General features: G+C 32.8%; 1 protein-coding gene across 7 annotated transcripts in view; it reads right to left on the reverse strand.

Annotated features, from left to right (window-relative positions):
• Window positions 1-39: 39 nt before the first annotated feature.
• The window catches only part of LOC123697677 (espin), a 50,044-nt gene continuing 31,833 nt past the window's right edge, over window positions 40-18,250 (reverse strand). For 4 of the 7 annotated variants that reach the window (XM_045644193.1, XM_045644194.1, XM_045644195.1 and 1 more), the window contains 4 exons: window positions 13,360-13,910; window positions 2,229-2,437; window positions 1,615-1,823; window positions 40-1,045 (listed from right to left, as the gene is read on the reverse strand). In XM_045644193.1, the coding sequence (XP_045500149.1) occupies window positions 933-1,045; window positions 1,615-1,823; window positions 2,229-2,437; window positions 13,360-13,910 (1,082 nt within the window). In that variant the 3' untranslated portion in view covers window positions 40-932. The remainder of the gene's footprint in view (window positions 1,046-1,614; window positions 1,824-2,228; window positions 2,438-13,359; window positions 13,911-18,250) is intronic. The other 3 variants (XM_045644197.1, XM_045644196.1, XM_045644192.1) reach the window with 1 other exon arrangement.

An 18,250-nucleotide genomic window follows, 5' to 3' on the forward strand; every position in this document is an offset into this window, starting at 1 on the left:
AGGTATCAGTTTCATTGGCAGTAAAACAAAAACACAATGTAAGCAACAGATTTTATTAACAACATATCTCATACAAATTCATATAAAAAGTACAGTTACCAAAAAAAGTTAATCCCAAAAAATATATCGAAAGAATTTTTTGGATAAATCTTTGAATGTACACGCAAAGCTTGTTAAGCTTACAAACTAGTATTGCAACAATGGTATCACTCGCTTGTTAGAAAACTTAATTTTATATTAAATATTCGTATTAAATACTAGCACTCTCTGGCTTCGTAAACATAAGGCAGTAAATATATCCATATATCGTTATATAATTACTTCGTAAGTACATTTTTACATTGTTTTGTTAACGCTACTTTATAGCTACTTACTTAATCGAAATAGAATACAAAAATAAAATGGACAATTGAAATTTTTACGCCTTAGATTGTCCAAGGTATAAAAATAAGACAGTAAATTTTTTATATTTTATTGGAGTTCTTCAACAAACAAAAATAGTGCCTATTCAGATCTTATGTTAAGAAAATTTGATAACATACTTTGTTAAGCACTCATAATATTGTGAGCAATCACATAAATATCTTTTATTATCTACACACTATGAGCACCAGTTTCGAACAATATATTAAATCTTCGCTATACCTAATTCATGAGTACATTATTAAATTCTTTTGTAGCTGAGCCTTTATTAAAACAAAACTTATCATAATTTTTTCCCCCTACATTCAGTAATAAACTTTTTTGAAAGTATTCGTAAGTATAATAATATATTTCAATACATTTCTAATTTCTCCGTGTCACGCTCTGCCTACTTCGTCTTAATTTGGAATATCTAAGCGTAGTCGACGACATACTTAGAACCTTCTAGAAACGAATACACGTCTAGTTTCCTTTAGGTAAATAATAAAACACTAACAATAGCATTAAACCTATTCGAGTAAGTTAAGTTTGCTGTTAGTTTTGCGCAGTTGAGCTCTCCACGGGATAATTTTGGCGCTTTCTTCCTCCTCGACACCGTGCTTGTCGTTAGTTGTTGCGTGTCCTGGGAAAAAATAATCTATTTAAATTTTCTGGATACAAAATTAGGAACAAATGCATTAAGTTAAGGGTGATACAACATTGTGCAAGATTTCATTGTTAAAATTTTAAATATGAAAAGGGGTCCTACATATTGCATTTTTAGGTAGTTACTAGCAGAATTTGCCAATATGTTCTGCTATTTAAATAGACAAGTGTAGTGTGAGATGATCTTTATCAGGTCCCATACTTGCGATAGAAAATGATAAAATGAAGTCCGTAAGACAAGCTTGTACTAAAGTACTAGTAACCCACATCAAATCACCACATCAACGTTCATTAGGTCGAAGTGCCTAGCTGCAATCCTATCAAATAACCAAAACAAGGGTCATTGAAGGCTTGAAGTGCCTGCAACCCCCACAACCCCATCAAATCATCAAAACAACGTTCAGTGGAAAGCATACACTTCAAGTGCCTACAACCGTTATTGCCTTATCAAATCATAACCTCATTCAAATCACCACAACAACGATCAGTGCAAAGAATAAGCTTTATGTGCGTGCACCCCTATAACCCTCACAACCCCCAACTCACCATTACAATGTTCAGTTGACAGTTTCATCTCCGACGGCGCACGAGCGGGCGGCGGCGGCGCGTCATAACACAGAGTTATGTTATCTATGGACACGGCTCGCCCGCCGCCCAGCGCGCGCCATCCCTCTCGCTCGCGCTCCCGCTCCCGTTCTCTCTCTCGCTCTGTGATGCCGTTGCTGTCTTCCACTTTCGGCGTGTATAGCGATTGCCTGGAAGATTGTTAGGTAAAATAAATAACAAAATTTTAATAACAAGGTTTAATAAGAGATCTATACGATTTTTTTTCCTAGGAATGTTAAGCTACAAATTACAATATAAATTTAATTTACATACTGTATATAAAGGATACATAATTTATAGGTAAATTTCTAAGTCAATAACCAAAAATATTTTCACTTATTACGTAATTATTATTATTGATTTATTTAAACTGCTAAATTCGAATCCAATCCAATTGCTTATTATGTGCAACGAGTTTGGGAAATTTATGTTTATTTATTATTTATGCACCCAAATTCAAATTCGATAACTAATCATCGATCTTTATTAATGTTTATATCCTACTTCCTACTATCGTAAACTGATATGCATCTGAATAAATCCTTTTAACTTACCGCAATCGATTCTCCGCCTCCTCCCTTCTTGCCAACAGCTGCCTCTTCCACGCAGGCACAGCCGCGGCTCTCCGTCTCTCCGCTTCGCCCGCGAGCTCTCTTTCCAGATCTCTCCGCGCTTTCTCCGCGGCTCTCCGCGCTAACATCTGCCGCTTCCACGCCGGTATCACATTGCCAGCCGCGTCGCGCTCTGGGACCTGTGGGCAACCCTTCCGTCGACCAGCCGTCGTATTGAGTGCACAAAGGACAGCGTTCACTAGTTATACCGGTCACTCACTTTCGCAGGACTACGCAAAACCACAAGTGTAGGACAATTGCGGTTTTTACATTGATGGGTGCAAACATTCGTACGTTCAAATTGCGCGAATGTTTGCACGCAAGTGAGTGACCGGGGTAAAAGAACGATTGAACGAACTGTCCGACAAACACAGTTCGAAAACAGGTGGCGCTGTTTTGGAATTGTGTTGTCAGTTTAAAATGTGATATTTCATAAATAAATAAATTACTATACTATATATTACATGCTACTTATATACTTATTGTGTAATATAACATCTTCCTATTTTAATAAATTCAGTTCAGTAGTCAAACTTATGACCAAAGACTATGCAATCATCAACTTCAGAGCCGGCTAATCTCCACAATGACAAACCAACTCTGCATGAGATATATGAGGCTGCGAAAGAGCTCTCCCTATTCAATTACTCTTATAGTTCGACTGCTAGCTAATATCTTAATAGTTATCAGTATATATTATAACCTTTAGGGTTATAACTTATTAAAACTGTAATAGTAATAATTATTTAAATTGTTGTCGTCCTCTAACTTTATTAAAGAATCGTATAAAATAAAGCGGATTGCTTTAAATCTGCTTATTCATTGAATTTCCAATCCTATATCATACCTAAAGGATTTCAATTAAATTGGCCATAATATTATAGTCTAGACTAGAATATAACGTCTAGACTGCGTGTATAACCTTAGGTACACATAATTAAGACATTTGCTTCGATAACCAGCGTAATTCAATACCTATGGAAGTAATTGTAGAGAAATGTCGATTAAAATAATGACTTTTAATTTTGAAACCGCACACAGTTTGCAGGAAAATTTTCTCCGTCATTTAAATAAGTTAGAAACTAGCTAATCGGTGAAAAGTCTCATGTAAAGTAACTCGTAAACGTAATTATTCAAATTATTTTATGTAAGCCATTTGTTATGGACGTTTTACAGCATGTTTTCATAAGATAAGTTATTTCACAAAACTTTTCTTCAAGAGAATTTACCTAACTGTTGATTTTAATTTAAATAAATGATTTACAATTATGTATTCTAACAATTAAAATAAATTCAAACCTTTCATGACTGGTAAATCTATTTAAGAATATTTAGGTACTTATCAAAATAAAATTATTTTATGAATTTCAATATATTAAATCTACAATTATAAAGAGGAAAAGTTTGTTTGTTTGATTGTAATGAATAGGCTCATAAACTACTGGACCGATTTTAAAAATTCTTTCACCATTCGAAAGCTACATTATCCACGAGTAATATAGGCTAGGTTTTATCCAGGAAATCCCACGGGAACGGGAACTATGCGGGTTTTTCTTTGAAAACGCGGGCGAAGCCGCAGGCGGAAAGCTAGTAATAAATATCAAGCTTGGCTAGCTTTGCGGATAAATTTTTTGTAACCACTAAATCATTCACCAGTCCACGATTTTTCACAATTTGATAAACCATGTGCAACAAAAACCAATAAATAGTGAGATATAAATTCCCGACATATTTGTAGCGGGTACAGTTAGCAAAACAGTTTCATTGTTACATAACACGCGATCCGCGCTGACCGTGACCGCAACGGTAAACGGGGTTAGAAATGAATTTACTGGTTTCTAGTCCTTAATCTTAGTTACTACGCGAATTTAATTGAACATTCACTTTAAGCTTAGATTTCTAGCCTCGTGTGGTTATGGGATATTAATTTTTATGAACGTTAAATAAATTATTTTTTTTTGCACACTCTATTTACTGTTCCCAAAAAGTTTTACCAAAACACAATTATCATGCTTTTGCAAATATTGCAAACCGTATTTACTATTCCCAAAAATGGAAAAAAATTGTACCATAACATAGTTATCATGTTGGATGCAAATAAAAGTTTATGAGCAGTATTTTATGATTCAATTAAATTTATAAAAAAATGATAGCAAGATCCTCTTATAACTTTGATTTTATTTGTACAACACTGACCACAAAACGGCTTAATTTAAGAAAACAAAACACTTCAAAAGCACAGTTCAAAAGGGATTCATACTTGACTGATTACTGACATTTACTGATGTCATCTAACACATAAGCCTAGCTATGCTCTATTCTAGATGTTTCTTCAAATATTTCATAGCTACCGCAACATCTTTCGTTTAAACAACCACTACAGTCTTAAAGTAAAATTTTAAAATTATGAGAATGCCTTATAACCTCGTAAATAATTTACTTTCCGTATTTTCACTAAAATTATATAATTCGAAAGTATTGTGCGAAATTAACATGTATTACTATTGACACAAAATTTAGCATATCCGCGTATCGATAGGTACGTTTTATTTGGAAACGATTATGTATATTTTGTACATAAATTATTTCACGCTATTAGGTAATATGCAAAGTATGAAAACAAAATTATAATGTATTTTCTTAAAATGCAAATAAACGACCACCGCGGGTCGCTAATTCGTAATAAACATTTAGTCTGAAAGTTTGAATAGATTCTTACTACTTTTTAGTAAAAAAATATTACAATGGACGACTTGGTTGTAGGACAGTACCTACCTAACGCGTGGAAGCTAGTATAGGTAGATACCTATAGTTACTATAATCTTAAATATGGAGTACTCAGACCTCTTAAATGCATTTTTAGATATTAAGCATCCTATCATCTCAATAGCTTATCGTAACGTAAAAGCCGCATATATTGTATTCACATTATCAACATTTGATAAGGTCAAAATGTAGTTAATCTGAATGTAACATAATTTGTGTGACAATAATTTATCACAGCGGAGGACGAATCGCATATAATTATCATGTCCGTTCTTAATAAAAAGTCAAAATTCACTGCTTTCATAAATTCTCAAATAATACATATAGCTACGGTTAACACTAGTACCACCTAGTACCTACCTAAATCCAATCAGTCTTTCCATAATTTTATTTACTTAAGTAGTACCTACAGTTTTTAATAAACTGAAAAACAGAACTATCTACATTTTTCCTTTAGAAGATTGAGATAAGATACTGTGTACTAGTTTATATAAGTTTAAGTACTTACCTTTAAAATTATCCTCCAAAAAACAATCCTTATAACATGAGTATCGGTATTTTAAAAACGTTTCTATTAAAAGTACTAAACTCTAAAGAGGTTTACATTACACTTATCCAGATATCTTTCCCATCTGGTATATTACAAATCCAAGCACAACAATGTTAGTTTCAGAATTGCAATCTCGGAATTTAGACGAAACTATCTAGATTCTAGAAGGATCCATTTTATTTTATTGGTCCTTCGAGACTCGGGAACTTAAGAAATGAAATGCTCCTTTCGAATGTGGGTAAACATAAAAATGAGGTCGTGTTTCTATATCTTTTAAATTATATCGCGGGTCTCAAACCATAGGGGCGTATCCACAAAACCCCTACTTTTCAGGAGAGACAAAAAACTTAATAACTTTTTTTGTGATTGAGCCACCTTGTTGTGTTTTTGCATGTAGCTATATATTTACACTGCAGCTATTATGGAATGCTTGGTTTTAAGATATTCCCTCTGTAACACTAGTTTTTAGCTGATACGTCTATTTGCCATGACGAAAAGACGGCAAAACTCCGTCAAATTTCCCCCATAAATGTATGGAATTTATGGACGTAAAACCCTTCTCCTTGAATTATTAATATTTATACTTATATTTATTTTTACCTAGTCGGTGACTCAAAATATTGTAATTTAGGAATGAGAACCCATCGAAATTAACGTTATTTACGCGGTTTTTTAAAATCTTACGCCTGTTTGGCTTGGCATTTATATTGAGAGGCGTTTGAATTCAAAGTAGAGGTATAAACCAGTTTTATTCTACAATCTAGACAAAAAAAAAACAAATGGAAGTAATTACACAATATTTTCTGTGTGAAAATAAAAATAAGCATATAAAAAATTAAATTTATTTATAAATCTGAACATAGTTACTTACCTACTTTAAATGACTAAAGTCACAAACATTGAAAACTACGTTAAAAACAAGCGACTTCAATATGTAACGGAAAAGTAAAAAATAAAAAAAAGATTTGATGTTATTAATTCGTTATTGAAGTCGGTTGTTTCTAACGTAGTTATTTTTAATACTTTATAGTGTATTTATCAACACGAATCAAACGAGCCCAAACTCGATAAAGTTGAGTCAATATATTACTGAGTTCCTATGACCACCTTCCGATTCCATCATCAAATCAGCTCTATGTCATGATAATGTTTCATCGTTATCCAATTATTTACATACGTATACAAAATTTCAGCTTAATCGGTTACCGGGAAGTGTATCAAAGTTACTTGCTGGATTTCAATTAAGTCATCGAGATCAGACAAAAATGCTCATAAAATAAAAACTGCTAAGCCTATCCGAAAAAAATTTTTATGAGACCAATTCGACACCATTGCGCATCAAACAAAAAAAGAATCACATAGATCGGTCCAGAAACCTCGGAGTAATCGGTGTGCATTAATAAAAAAAATATACCGGCCAAATTGATAACCTAATTTTTACATGATTTGCTGGAGACATCATTACATAATATCTTAGCATAGAAGCTACCACCGAAATTGTCCTGGGCAGCAATCAGAATAAAGAATCAGGTGTTCCACATTGGTAAGCTGGGTGATATAAGTACCTATACAAACATGTTGAGACTTCATTTACCCCTCTGTTTCTCTCGTACTCTGGCCAAAAGTAACAGTAGCCCTGTTTGCTCACTGCATTATGTATTGTGATATTTATAAAGCCCAATTTCCTTTTATAAAAGATAGGTTTACCCAAAACTAATGGACAGTATAATACTGCTTCGAAATCAAAGGTACAGACAAGAAGAGTAGAGTCAACCATTGCCTTTAATTTATCTTCTTCTTTTCTTCTTTGGCATATTCTTTCCTATTAACATGTTTTTCATATTCCTGCTGTTTTTCTTTCTGTTCTTCTTTGGGTAAATGCTTAAACTTATGACACCAACATTGGTCTATCCTCGGCTTGTGAAAATCTATATTATTTTCCAGAATTAATTCTTTATATGAAATCTTGCAGATAGGAACCTTATTATTCTCCATGAAATGTTCTTTATAAAATAACTAGCTTACCGCCCGCGGCTTCGCCCGCTTTCTCTATAACGATTTGAAATTTAAACTATCCTATCTCTCAAGTTGGATCGAACTGCACATGGTGTGCGAATTTTATTATCTATAATCGGTTATGTGGTTTAGGAGTCCATTGAAGGCAAACATTGTGACACGAGATTTATATATATATATTTTTATTATAGATTTATATATATTAAGATATATATAATATATATATAGTAAATTCACTAAAGTTATTCCACGCAGAATTACATATACTCGCTTTGGCATCTCACTGCAGAATGATCGTGTTTCCGTGTTGTTGACATGACGATACGTCCACCAACTTGCTCTGTGACGTTCTCTTAGTGACGAAATCTTGAGACAGCAATACTTAAATATGTAGACGTATGTGCATACGTCCGCAGTTATGACTTAATATCCCCAGGATCATGTTGACATTGATGGTCGTATGTGCATACGTCTATATAGCTCGACACAATGATTTCAGGTTAAAATAAAACAAACAGTCGTATGTGCATACGTCTATAAAGCATGTCAAAACTGCCTCAATAAGCAATAATATTGCTCTTACGTCTATTATACGGCTATATGGCATAACAATAATTGTAGACTGTCTAGCTTACGGCAAATAATATTTTGCATTTTATACAAAAAGTAATCAGTATTAAATTATAAGAAAAATTGAGGTTATGTATTGCTTAAAGTAGAATCCAATGGCATTAAAAACGAAAAATCGCATTTTTGCATATACGCCCCTATGGTTTGAGACCCGCGATATTCAGGTAATGATTTATTAAATACCTATTGTTATGTAAATTACTTATTCTAAGTTCCTTGTACCGACGAATATTGCAGCGAATAATACATATCTACTTTTAACTACAAATCATTTACAATACTCTTCATTTAATTAATTCGTTTCTTTATTCATCTCTATCGACGAAATAGAAATCAAATTATAGCATAATAATTCTTCAAATTCTCTATAAAAAAAAAATTAAAAAAAAATTCTACATTCAGTAATTCAAAATCACTCAATCTACAAAAACTGTCCACTAAGAAAACTTATTACCGTTCAAAATTGATTAAAAAGCCTTAATAAAAACTTGTAGTCATGTTTAGTCTGATTTCTGAGTGAAAGGTGTCTATAAAGTTTGTCATAACTGATTTCAAAATGTAGTACGTACTTAAGTTTTAATGTGTGTTTCTTTAGAAAATTGTATAGAATTTAATGCATTACGCTCAGATAAAAAAAAAACTTCATTTCATCTTTATTTTTATTATGTTTACTAACACTAATCTATACTAATATTATAAAGCTGAAGAGTTTGTTTGTTTGAATGTTTGTTTGTTTGAACGCGCTAATCTCGAGAACTACTGGTCCGATTTGAAAATTCTTTCGGTGTTAGATCATAGCCCATTTATCGAGGAAGGCTATATACCTATACCTACGCTAAGACCAACAGGAGCGGAGCAATGCGGGTGAAACCGCGGGGCACAGCTAGTAAGATATCAATCAGGATTTTAAATTGGTATGTTTACGAAAACGTGTGAGATAGGTAGATCAAGATATATATGTAATTGCAGTAACGTCTAAGTAAACGTTAGATTAATCCATTTCAACATTAAATAGGTATTAATCAAATCGATCATAATGTACGTTACAATATTATGTTAATAATAATTAAAAGGCGATTTTATCAAGCATTCGTGATTAATTATCGTGTTGATACTCGCAGGCAATGATGCAGAAATAGTTGGTAATTAGAAGAATTTTGTGATATATTACAATTATAATTTATATGTCATCCATCATCTTTGCCAATTAGCTCGTTCATGGAGAAAAAATAAATATCCTCATTCTCTCATACAATTTTAAATAAAATTTATAATAAAAATCTACATTTCTACACCAAAATAAATATGTATTTGAACTGTCATAGAATGCAAAAACTACTGCACCGATTAATTTTAGATATGTTATGATGACATCATCTTCTTCTTATATATAAAAATGAATCCCAAAATGTGTTGGTAAGCGCATAACTTGAGAACGGCTTAACCGATTTCGTTAATTCTTTTTTTATAATATTCCTTGAAGTTCGAGGATGGTTCTTATGTAGAGAAAACGTGAGTATGTACCACGGGCGAAGCCGGGGCGGACCGCTAGTTTATAATAATAACATTACACCAGGGATCTGTCATTTAAAAGTTGTCTATGTGAAATGTGGTGAAATACGACAAAACCAGATTAAAGAGAACCCGCGCTTAAAGTTAAACCTTGTCTAAATTTTTATGTAGAAGTGGCAATAATTAAGGATAGATTAGGATTATCGCCAAGTTTGGACGATGACAGTTTGCACGGACATGCAAAACATCTTCGTAAACACAAACAACTCATTTAAGTTATACGAAAGTGACAATTATTATGTACAATGTAAAGACAAAAGCAAGCGGTTTATCTCGTACAACACAGAAAACACTCAAGAGAGAAAACGACTGCAATGACATATCTTTTCTCCAACATTACTGCAGTAAAACGTTTTCAGATTCAAATAAAACAATTTCTAACAAGCCAGCTATCAATAATAAGGTTAATGACAAAATACTTTCACAACACAATGCATACAGCCTTGGAAATACAATTTTACAACGATTACAAAAATAATTTCACAGTTCAATAGGCTATGTTACATAGATTCGAGGAATGTATGTTAAAATATGGAATGGGTTTCGATTGGTTCTGTTTAACTTTTTAAAACGTGTTTGATGCTGGAATTGTTACTTAAAATTACTAATAAGTATCATCTTATATTCAAATAAGTAATTCCTGCCCTTTTTTGGAAAAGTAATCTTTATAGCTAGCTTTAAAAAATATATAATAAAACTGAAAATAATATGAAATTTTAATCTAAATTAGATTTTTATAAGAAAACGGAAAGAAAAGCTGAATGAAAAAGTATTATAACTTTTGGAAATATATACTTAAAGAGGCTTAAATGAACCTTGACGACTAATAACTTTGTCCAAGTACAACTCCCCTGATCTTTTTTAATACGACTAAAATTCACCTTATTTGAGAAAGCGTTCATTAACATTTTCAACGCATGTTCTAACGCCGGCAGAAATAAAATGTAACAATTCATGCTCCAAACATATAAATCGTAAAAACGCATACATGCTCGAGGAAAACAAAAGCGCAATAAATGTCTAAATATCTTCTGCGAGAGAGATCGTGTGCTATCAACGAAAATTTTCCATCGCCGCGTTAGTTATTTGGTCAAAAAGGCTAGTCATCTTCACGGCTATTACTCCGCAAGACGGGGTGAACTAGATCAGTGTGTCGGATGCGGATGCAACGCCATTTTATGTACGTGACGTATGTGCGATTCGCGCGTTTTTCAAGAGAACTTTCATAACCGCCAATTTGAGTTTTAATTAATTGATTAATAAAGCCGTTTATCGTATAATGAGTTAAAGTTGCAAACGCGAAATTTCTAACTGTTTCTTGATTAGATTGTACGGTAAAAGATATTGCAGTAATGAATTTAGTATATACCTAGTTATATGCTTAATTATAATAATTTAATTATAATTAAAAAATATTTCCTTGGTACAGTCAGACTGTGTTTATTTGTACTATACGTGTGGGAATATGATATTATTTATACTATGATCCTATTTTCCTAAACAAGGCAGACTTAGGTACAAAACTTCTTTGACGAAATAAAAAACGCTCTATAGAACCGAATTCACAAATATATTTAAGTCCATTACTCCAAGTCACTGTGAAAGCAGATTGTTTATAGAAATCAACTAAACAAAACCTCAGTTGTAATCAAACATATGACTGACAAGCGTTCATCAAATAGATGAATTGTTTATTTGATCTCAAGTTATAAGAAAAACAACTTTATCCGAATAATACTTAAATCCATTATTTAACTAAAGTGATGATTAATCGCATTACTCATACATAAAAGAAACATTAGTCTCAACAAGTTAATTAGTACGTGGATTAATATCGTTATTGTCTTATGCTTTAGATAAAATTTACTAAATAACTGCATCTTTACAGTTTAACTACTGAACTGATTTTATTTCTTATTTGTGCAATACACGCCTTTCACCAATCATTCTTGTGTATGTTTATCATAGTCAACTGTAATTACGTCCGCGGATTCGAAATCTAAGATACATTTTAAAATAATTTATTCGCAATCATCTTTGTCATTGCCAATTAAATTCATTTAGACTTAGAACACTACATAATATAATAATAATAATAATAATAAATTCTTTATTGCACACCAAGTAAAATAACAGAGTAAAAAACAGCACATAGAAACAATGTACAAAAGGCGGTCTTATCACTTACAAGTGATTTCTACCAGACAACCTGTGATATTGGAAAATGCTGGAAGAATACATTTATGGAGGTGTGAGCAAAAGAGCACTTAATATTTAAAATAAATAAATAAATAAAATAACATACATATATTATATATAGTACACCAATATAATATATACCTACATATTATGTAATAATAATACATACAATGTTAAATAGTATACAAAAAATTTAAAATATAATAGATAAATTTATAACTGTTTATAACGAAAGATAATATTTTTTTACCAAACTATCGAACGTAGATATGGTTTGTGCATGTTTGATTGAATCTGGCAACGAATTCCAAAGATTAATAGCGTTCATAGTAAAAGAGTGATGGTAAAAGTTAGAGTGGTGAGATGGAATTAGAAGAGAAAGGGAGTAAGGAGATCTCAATACCAAGCTGTTGGAGTGACGAAATATAAATCTTTCCTTAAGATAGTTCGGTGTTCTAGCGTCAAACAATATGCCGTAAAGAAGATGAAGCATGCGAGCATTCCGTCGAGAACGTATTGGCAACCATTTGAGTTTCGTACGGAAGTGGGATACGTGGTCATATTTTCGCAAACCGAATATGTACCTTATACCGAGGTTCTGAAGGCGTTCGAGAGCATCTAATTGGTTTTCATTAAGATCGGGATAGGCACAGTCACAATAATCGAGGATTGGATGAAGTAAAGCTTGTACTAACTCAATTTTAGTGGGGATGGGAAGAAGGTTACGTAAACGTCTGAGGGAACCGTAAGAACTAAACATTTTTTTTCGCACTTCTTGAAGCTGCTGTGTCCATGAAAGAGTCTGATCGAAGTATATTCCTAGATTTCTGACACTGGAGCTGTAAGGGATAATAACACCGTCAACAATAACCTTGGGAATGGTGACCCAGTCAATTTTATTTACGAAGTGTCGACTTCCGACTATGATTGATTGTGTCTTATCTGGATTTATATTCACTCCGTGCGCTTTGCTCCATTTTATTATTGATTCAAGGTCCTTATTGATTTGATGTACTGCATTAGGCAAATTCTCGTATGATGAATGAGTATATATTTGCAGATCATCTGCGTACATGTGATATAAAGAGGAAATGTTGTGAGTGATGGAATTAATAAATAGAGAAAACAAAAGAGGATAGAGAGAGATAAGATAATATAATATGTTAGATGAATTTATCAATTTATCAATATAATACACGAACTATTTAATCACGGAGATATACAAGAACTACGCTATCACACTAGCTGTAATTAGTTCTAGATCACTGCTCATAAATTGACTCATACTGTAATTAATATGGCTTAACATCTTGTTAATATGTATACAGAAAATGCACTCACCTGATCGACAAAGTTATCGGCCGTGAACCGCTTCGTAAATTCCGTGAACGTCTCCTTGTCCTGCAGGCTCTCGCGCCTCGCTCGTTCCACCTTCAGCTTCTTGATGCCTGTAATGTCCTTCGACATCTTCAGTTCTTCTATCAGGTCTGTCTTGGCATTTTTGTATATCTCAGCCGCGGTTGGAAGGCACTGCAGGCTGACGGAGCGCGTGGGCGGCGCCGAGAGGGTCTTGGTGACCGTCGTTTTAAGGCGCACGGCTGTGAGCTCCGCGCTGCTGATGGCCGCCAGGGGTTGATGAGCCAGGGGCGGCGCGGGCGGCGGCGGGGGCACGGGCTCGGGCGCGGGCGGGGGCGCCGGCGGCCGGGCCTCCGCCGCGCTGTCGTCCCGCTTGCAGGGCGCCGTGATTGTCTTCAGATACTCCGAGGGTTTGATGAGCCGGTCCGGCGCGTTGTGCGGGAACGCGGGTGGCACGAACGGCAGCGCCGGTTGCTTGTTCACGAGGTTCGGCCCGCGCGGTCGCTCGTCGTCTGCGGACGAGTCGCGCCTCCCCCCTGAAACGGTCCACTTTTAGTGGGGAGAGAAAGTATGCGGCGTGAGCGCCTGTCTTCGCCGTTCGGATATTTCCTGAAGGATCTTATACAATTGAAAATCGAAAAACCTTGCGTGTGCAATTTGGTGCACTTGGTTAAATAAACATTAGAAAATGCGTAAGAATGCATCATTGGACGCAGATGTGCGATCGATTTGCATACTGCATCGACACGGTTACGCGGTGTGGGGGAATGGAAATTGTGCATAATCAATCGGTTCGACCGTTTCATTTAATCTGAATGTAGGTAGTTGATGTATTACTAATATGACTTGTTGCATAAATTTGCATTGCATTACAAATAATTTTCATAAAATAACAGTCTGTAAATTAAAATACCAACCTCATATTATAGGTAGGTAAGTGTAATATAAACAAGTATTTTATATTATGACGTACCTACTTTTTGTTGTATTCAATATAATAATATGTAATTAGTACCTACTGCATTTACAGAAATCCTAAAAAATGTGAATCAAATACTTCCCAGTGTAAAGTGTACCTCGCTCACTACCCATTCTAAATCGTATAGGAGGTATCAACGTTGACAAGAGAGAATTTTAGTATAGTTGGTTCTTTGATATGCTGTTCCTCTTGCTATTTCGGTTATAGTCCGGGCTGTCTGGCTGGCCGCAGTGGTTGCGTTTATAAGTGCGCATCTTATCTGCACAGGAAAATAGGTATCCTTAATTTAAAGTCATTTTTTAACGCGTAATTTTTAATCTTTTGCCTTTAGATAGATCCATCAGACATACATTTTTTATTGCAAGACGTTTTTTTCGTTGTTAAATAGGTGCCAGATGCAATTTTTATTTCAAAATAATTAAAATATCATCGAAATAAGTGAAATTCCATCAACATGAGTCCCATTGAAGGATAAGTAATCACTGTGTTACTTATACTATACGTAATATTCATTTTACTACTTACAATTTTTTGGCAACAATCTACCATGGTGCCTCTTTTTCCTAACGAATCTCAAATACCTAGGACGTTAAATATAAACTTGATAAAAACCAAATACATATCATCAAATTCATATTAATACCCAAAAGTGTAATAAATATGAAAGCATCTATTAAAAATATTAGTTTACTATATAATTATTTAATATAGTTAAGTATCAAAAAAGGATAATATAATATAAGTAATAAAGTTATTACTTACTTATCTTTTAAGCGGACTCATGTTGATGTAATTTCACTTATTTTGATGACATTTTAATTATATTAAATAAAAAATTGCGTATGGCACCCATTTAACAGCGAATAAAACGTCTTGCAATAAAAAAATTGTCTGATGGATCTATCTAAAGGCAAAAGATTAAAAATTACGCGTTAAAAAATGACTAAAGTTAAGTATATCTTCCTGTGCAGATAAGATGCGCACTAATAAACGCAACCACTACCGCCAGCCAGAGTCAGACAGCCCGGACTCTAACCGAAATAGCAAGAGAAACAGCATATCAAAAACCCAACTATACTAAAATGACTTTTTTTTAAACGTTGGTAGCTCCCGTACCAAAAGAAGTTACCTAAATTTTTCTTACCTTACCTTACCTTAGATGTCAGTAAAAGTCGAACGTGAAAGAAAATTCAAATTATCAATGAGAATTTCTTCCTATTTCGATAAGATTTCATATCATATGTGATAAGCGATGATTTCTGTAGCTAACACATTCAAATTTTAAACTCTATCGTCTCACTCTCTCATTTGTTATGCTATAAATAGATATCTCAACTATGAATTATATTATTATTTATGAGTAAGTAGATGATGTTTCATCTGAAATGCAGTCGTAAGTGTCCTGGCGAAGTTTTAGAATATGTATAGGTATGTATTAAAAATACTTATCCCGGCATCGAACGGAACGGATAATAACGTGTTAAACATAAATATTTTATTCGATTATTTTACCTAATGTAAAAAAATATTATTTGAGTAGGTACTTATTAATTAAAAGATTAACTTTTATGTTATTATAATTACTATGTATTTATCTACATTTACATAAAACTGTATCACATTAGATCTAAGAACATAATTGAAATTGACACTTAAAAAACCGCACTTTTTTAAAGTTAACCAAAATGAAAGTAAACAGTAATTTAAATGATACAATTTTTACATATTATTGTTTTGTATGGCAAACAGAACGGCACTAACAACCCATTAAATGTAGAAAGCGAATTTAATTGCCCTGTACTTTATAAATATGTAGCTAAATTATATTGAGCCAACTCAAGCTTTCCTCTTAAACTCTGGGTTCCGCATCTTTTTGGCAAATTTTTGTATAACAGAAAGCGTTGCTTGTTGTTGTTCTGAAGAAATATAGGTAGGTATATAGGTATATTCATTCCATTTTGGATAACTTAAAGTATCTTCTAAGAAGAAAAATATTTTGTACATACCAACGCATAGATAAAAAAATATTAGAATAAATATTGAAATTTCCGAGTCATTAGAAAAATGAGATATTTTAGGAATTAAATTTAAATTAATAGACTAGCGTAAAAATTGGCATATCTTAATTTTTAATTAAATTTTTATGAAAGTGATTGCAATATGGTCACATTTTATGTTTAATTTTTGTATTTTATGAGGAACTCCAAAACAAGAACAAAATAAATACAAATTCGATGGCTTATACTTGCTGTTGCTAGGTAAAAAAAACAGTATTTACAGACGTTTGCAGCAATAAAACAAAACATAATGTTTTTCTTAATGAAATGGTATGTTATAGGAATGATAAAATTTACTTAAAATATAATTTCTATGAGAAACATAATATAACTATTACCAAGCAATCACAACTGAATGTTTAATATTTATAATTTTATTCTATGAGAGACTTGCACATAACTATTACCAATCAGAAATGCATGTGAAATATTTATAATTTTAATAACATAAAAATAACCTTCTACTTTACAATAATAATTTCCATGTGATCATAAATAAAAATCACATTTGAAACTAAAATACCATTTCAATTTGAATAAAAAATATGCATTGAAATTAAAATATCTTAACCATGTCAATTTGAATAAAAGTTAACATTAGGACATTACGAAATTGTTTATTTTTGTTATTTTTATAATGAAAATAAAGGGGGATTAGTAACAAAAAGTTTTCTTTTCATTTCATGTAATATGGATGTTAATTCCCAGGATAGAAATTCTAAATCCTATTTGATATAGCTCCTCTAATTAAACCTTCATGAAATATATAAGTTTAAGGGCTATAAAAGAATACATTTAAATTGGCTATAAATAAAAGGTTCATAGTATAAAACAAAGTCGCTTTCTCTGTCCCTATGTCCCTTTGTATGCTTAAATCTTTTAACTACGCAACGGATTTTGATGCGGTTTTTTTTAATAGATAGAGTGATTCAAGAGGAAGGTTTTAGTATGTAATTGATTAGGTTTTAGACAAAGCGGACGAAGCCGCGGGCGGTAAGATAATACTTAAATAAAATATAAACTCACCATGATAATCTATTGACTCAATGTAAACCACTGTGACATGCGTCATAACCACGAATAAACTAATCAAACACAAAAACAAATATATATTTGACTACCCTCAATTATTTTTTATTCTTAAGATAGTAATTTGTACTTGTTTTATAAGCTGAGGTATAAACATTTACCCACTGATACTGGTGTTGTAAAAAATTATTCTATTCTTCGTTCATTCAATTTTCTTTGACATTTACGTAAAGGCTTACCTATTCGGATAAATTGAGTTACTTGGGCCTTAGCCAAACGGCAAAACGCCAAGGAATAGAATACGCTATCGATAGAAATTGACATAAGCGTATGATGTTTTGCATAAGGATTCGGTCACCCTACCAACGACAACGACGACCACGAACAAAATTTTCATCCAGTCGCAATTAAATAAAATTGTGCAAAACACAATTAAAAATGAAATTTAAGAATTTCCTGTCGTATTGGTGTTTGGAAAAAAAAATTTGAGATCAATGGATAAACAAACAGGTTTTTCATAGAAACGGTGGCTCCTAGAAAAAAATGTATTTAACCTTTTTTATAGTTATTTAGATTATATACAATTTTGGTTCAGGTGATTGTATGATAAACTTACCGTCTCGGCGAAAATCGCAAAAAACTCTATTTCTTTTTATTAATTGACCTCGAATTTTTTTATTCCTGAGTACCAGAATGACGGGAGATTTTAATATTGATTTTGAACAAATTTCGGCAAGATTGTAACTTTGGTCGTGGTCGTCTGCGTCGTTGGTAGTGTGATCGAACCATTACCAAAATGTCATGAGCTTAT

This window comes from Colias croceus, chromosome 15, assembly GCF_905220415.1.
Source record: "Colias croceus chromosome 15, ilColCroc2.1".
Taxonomy (NCBI): domain Eukaryota; kingdom Metazoa; phylum Arthropoda; class Insecta; order Lepidoptera; family Pieridae; genus Colias; species Colias croceus.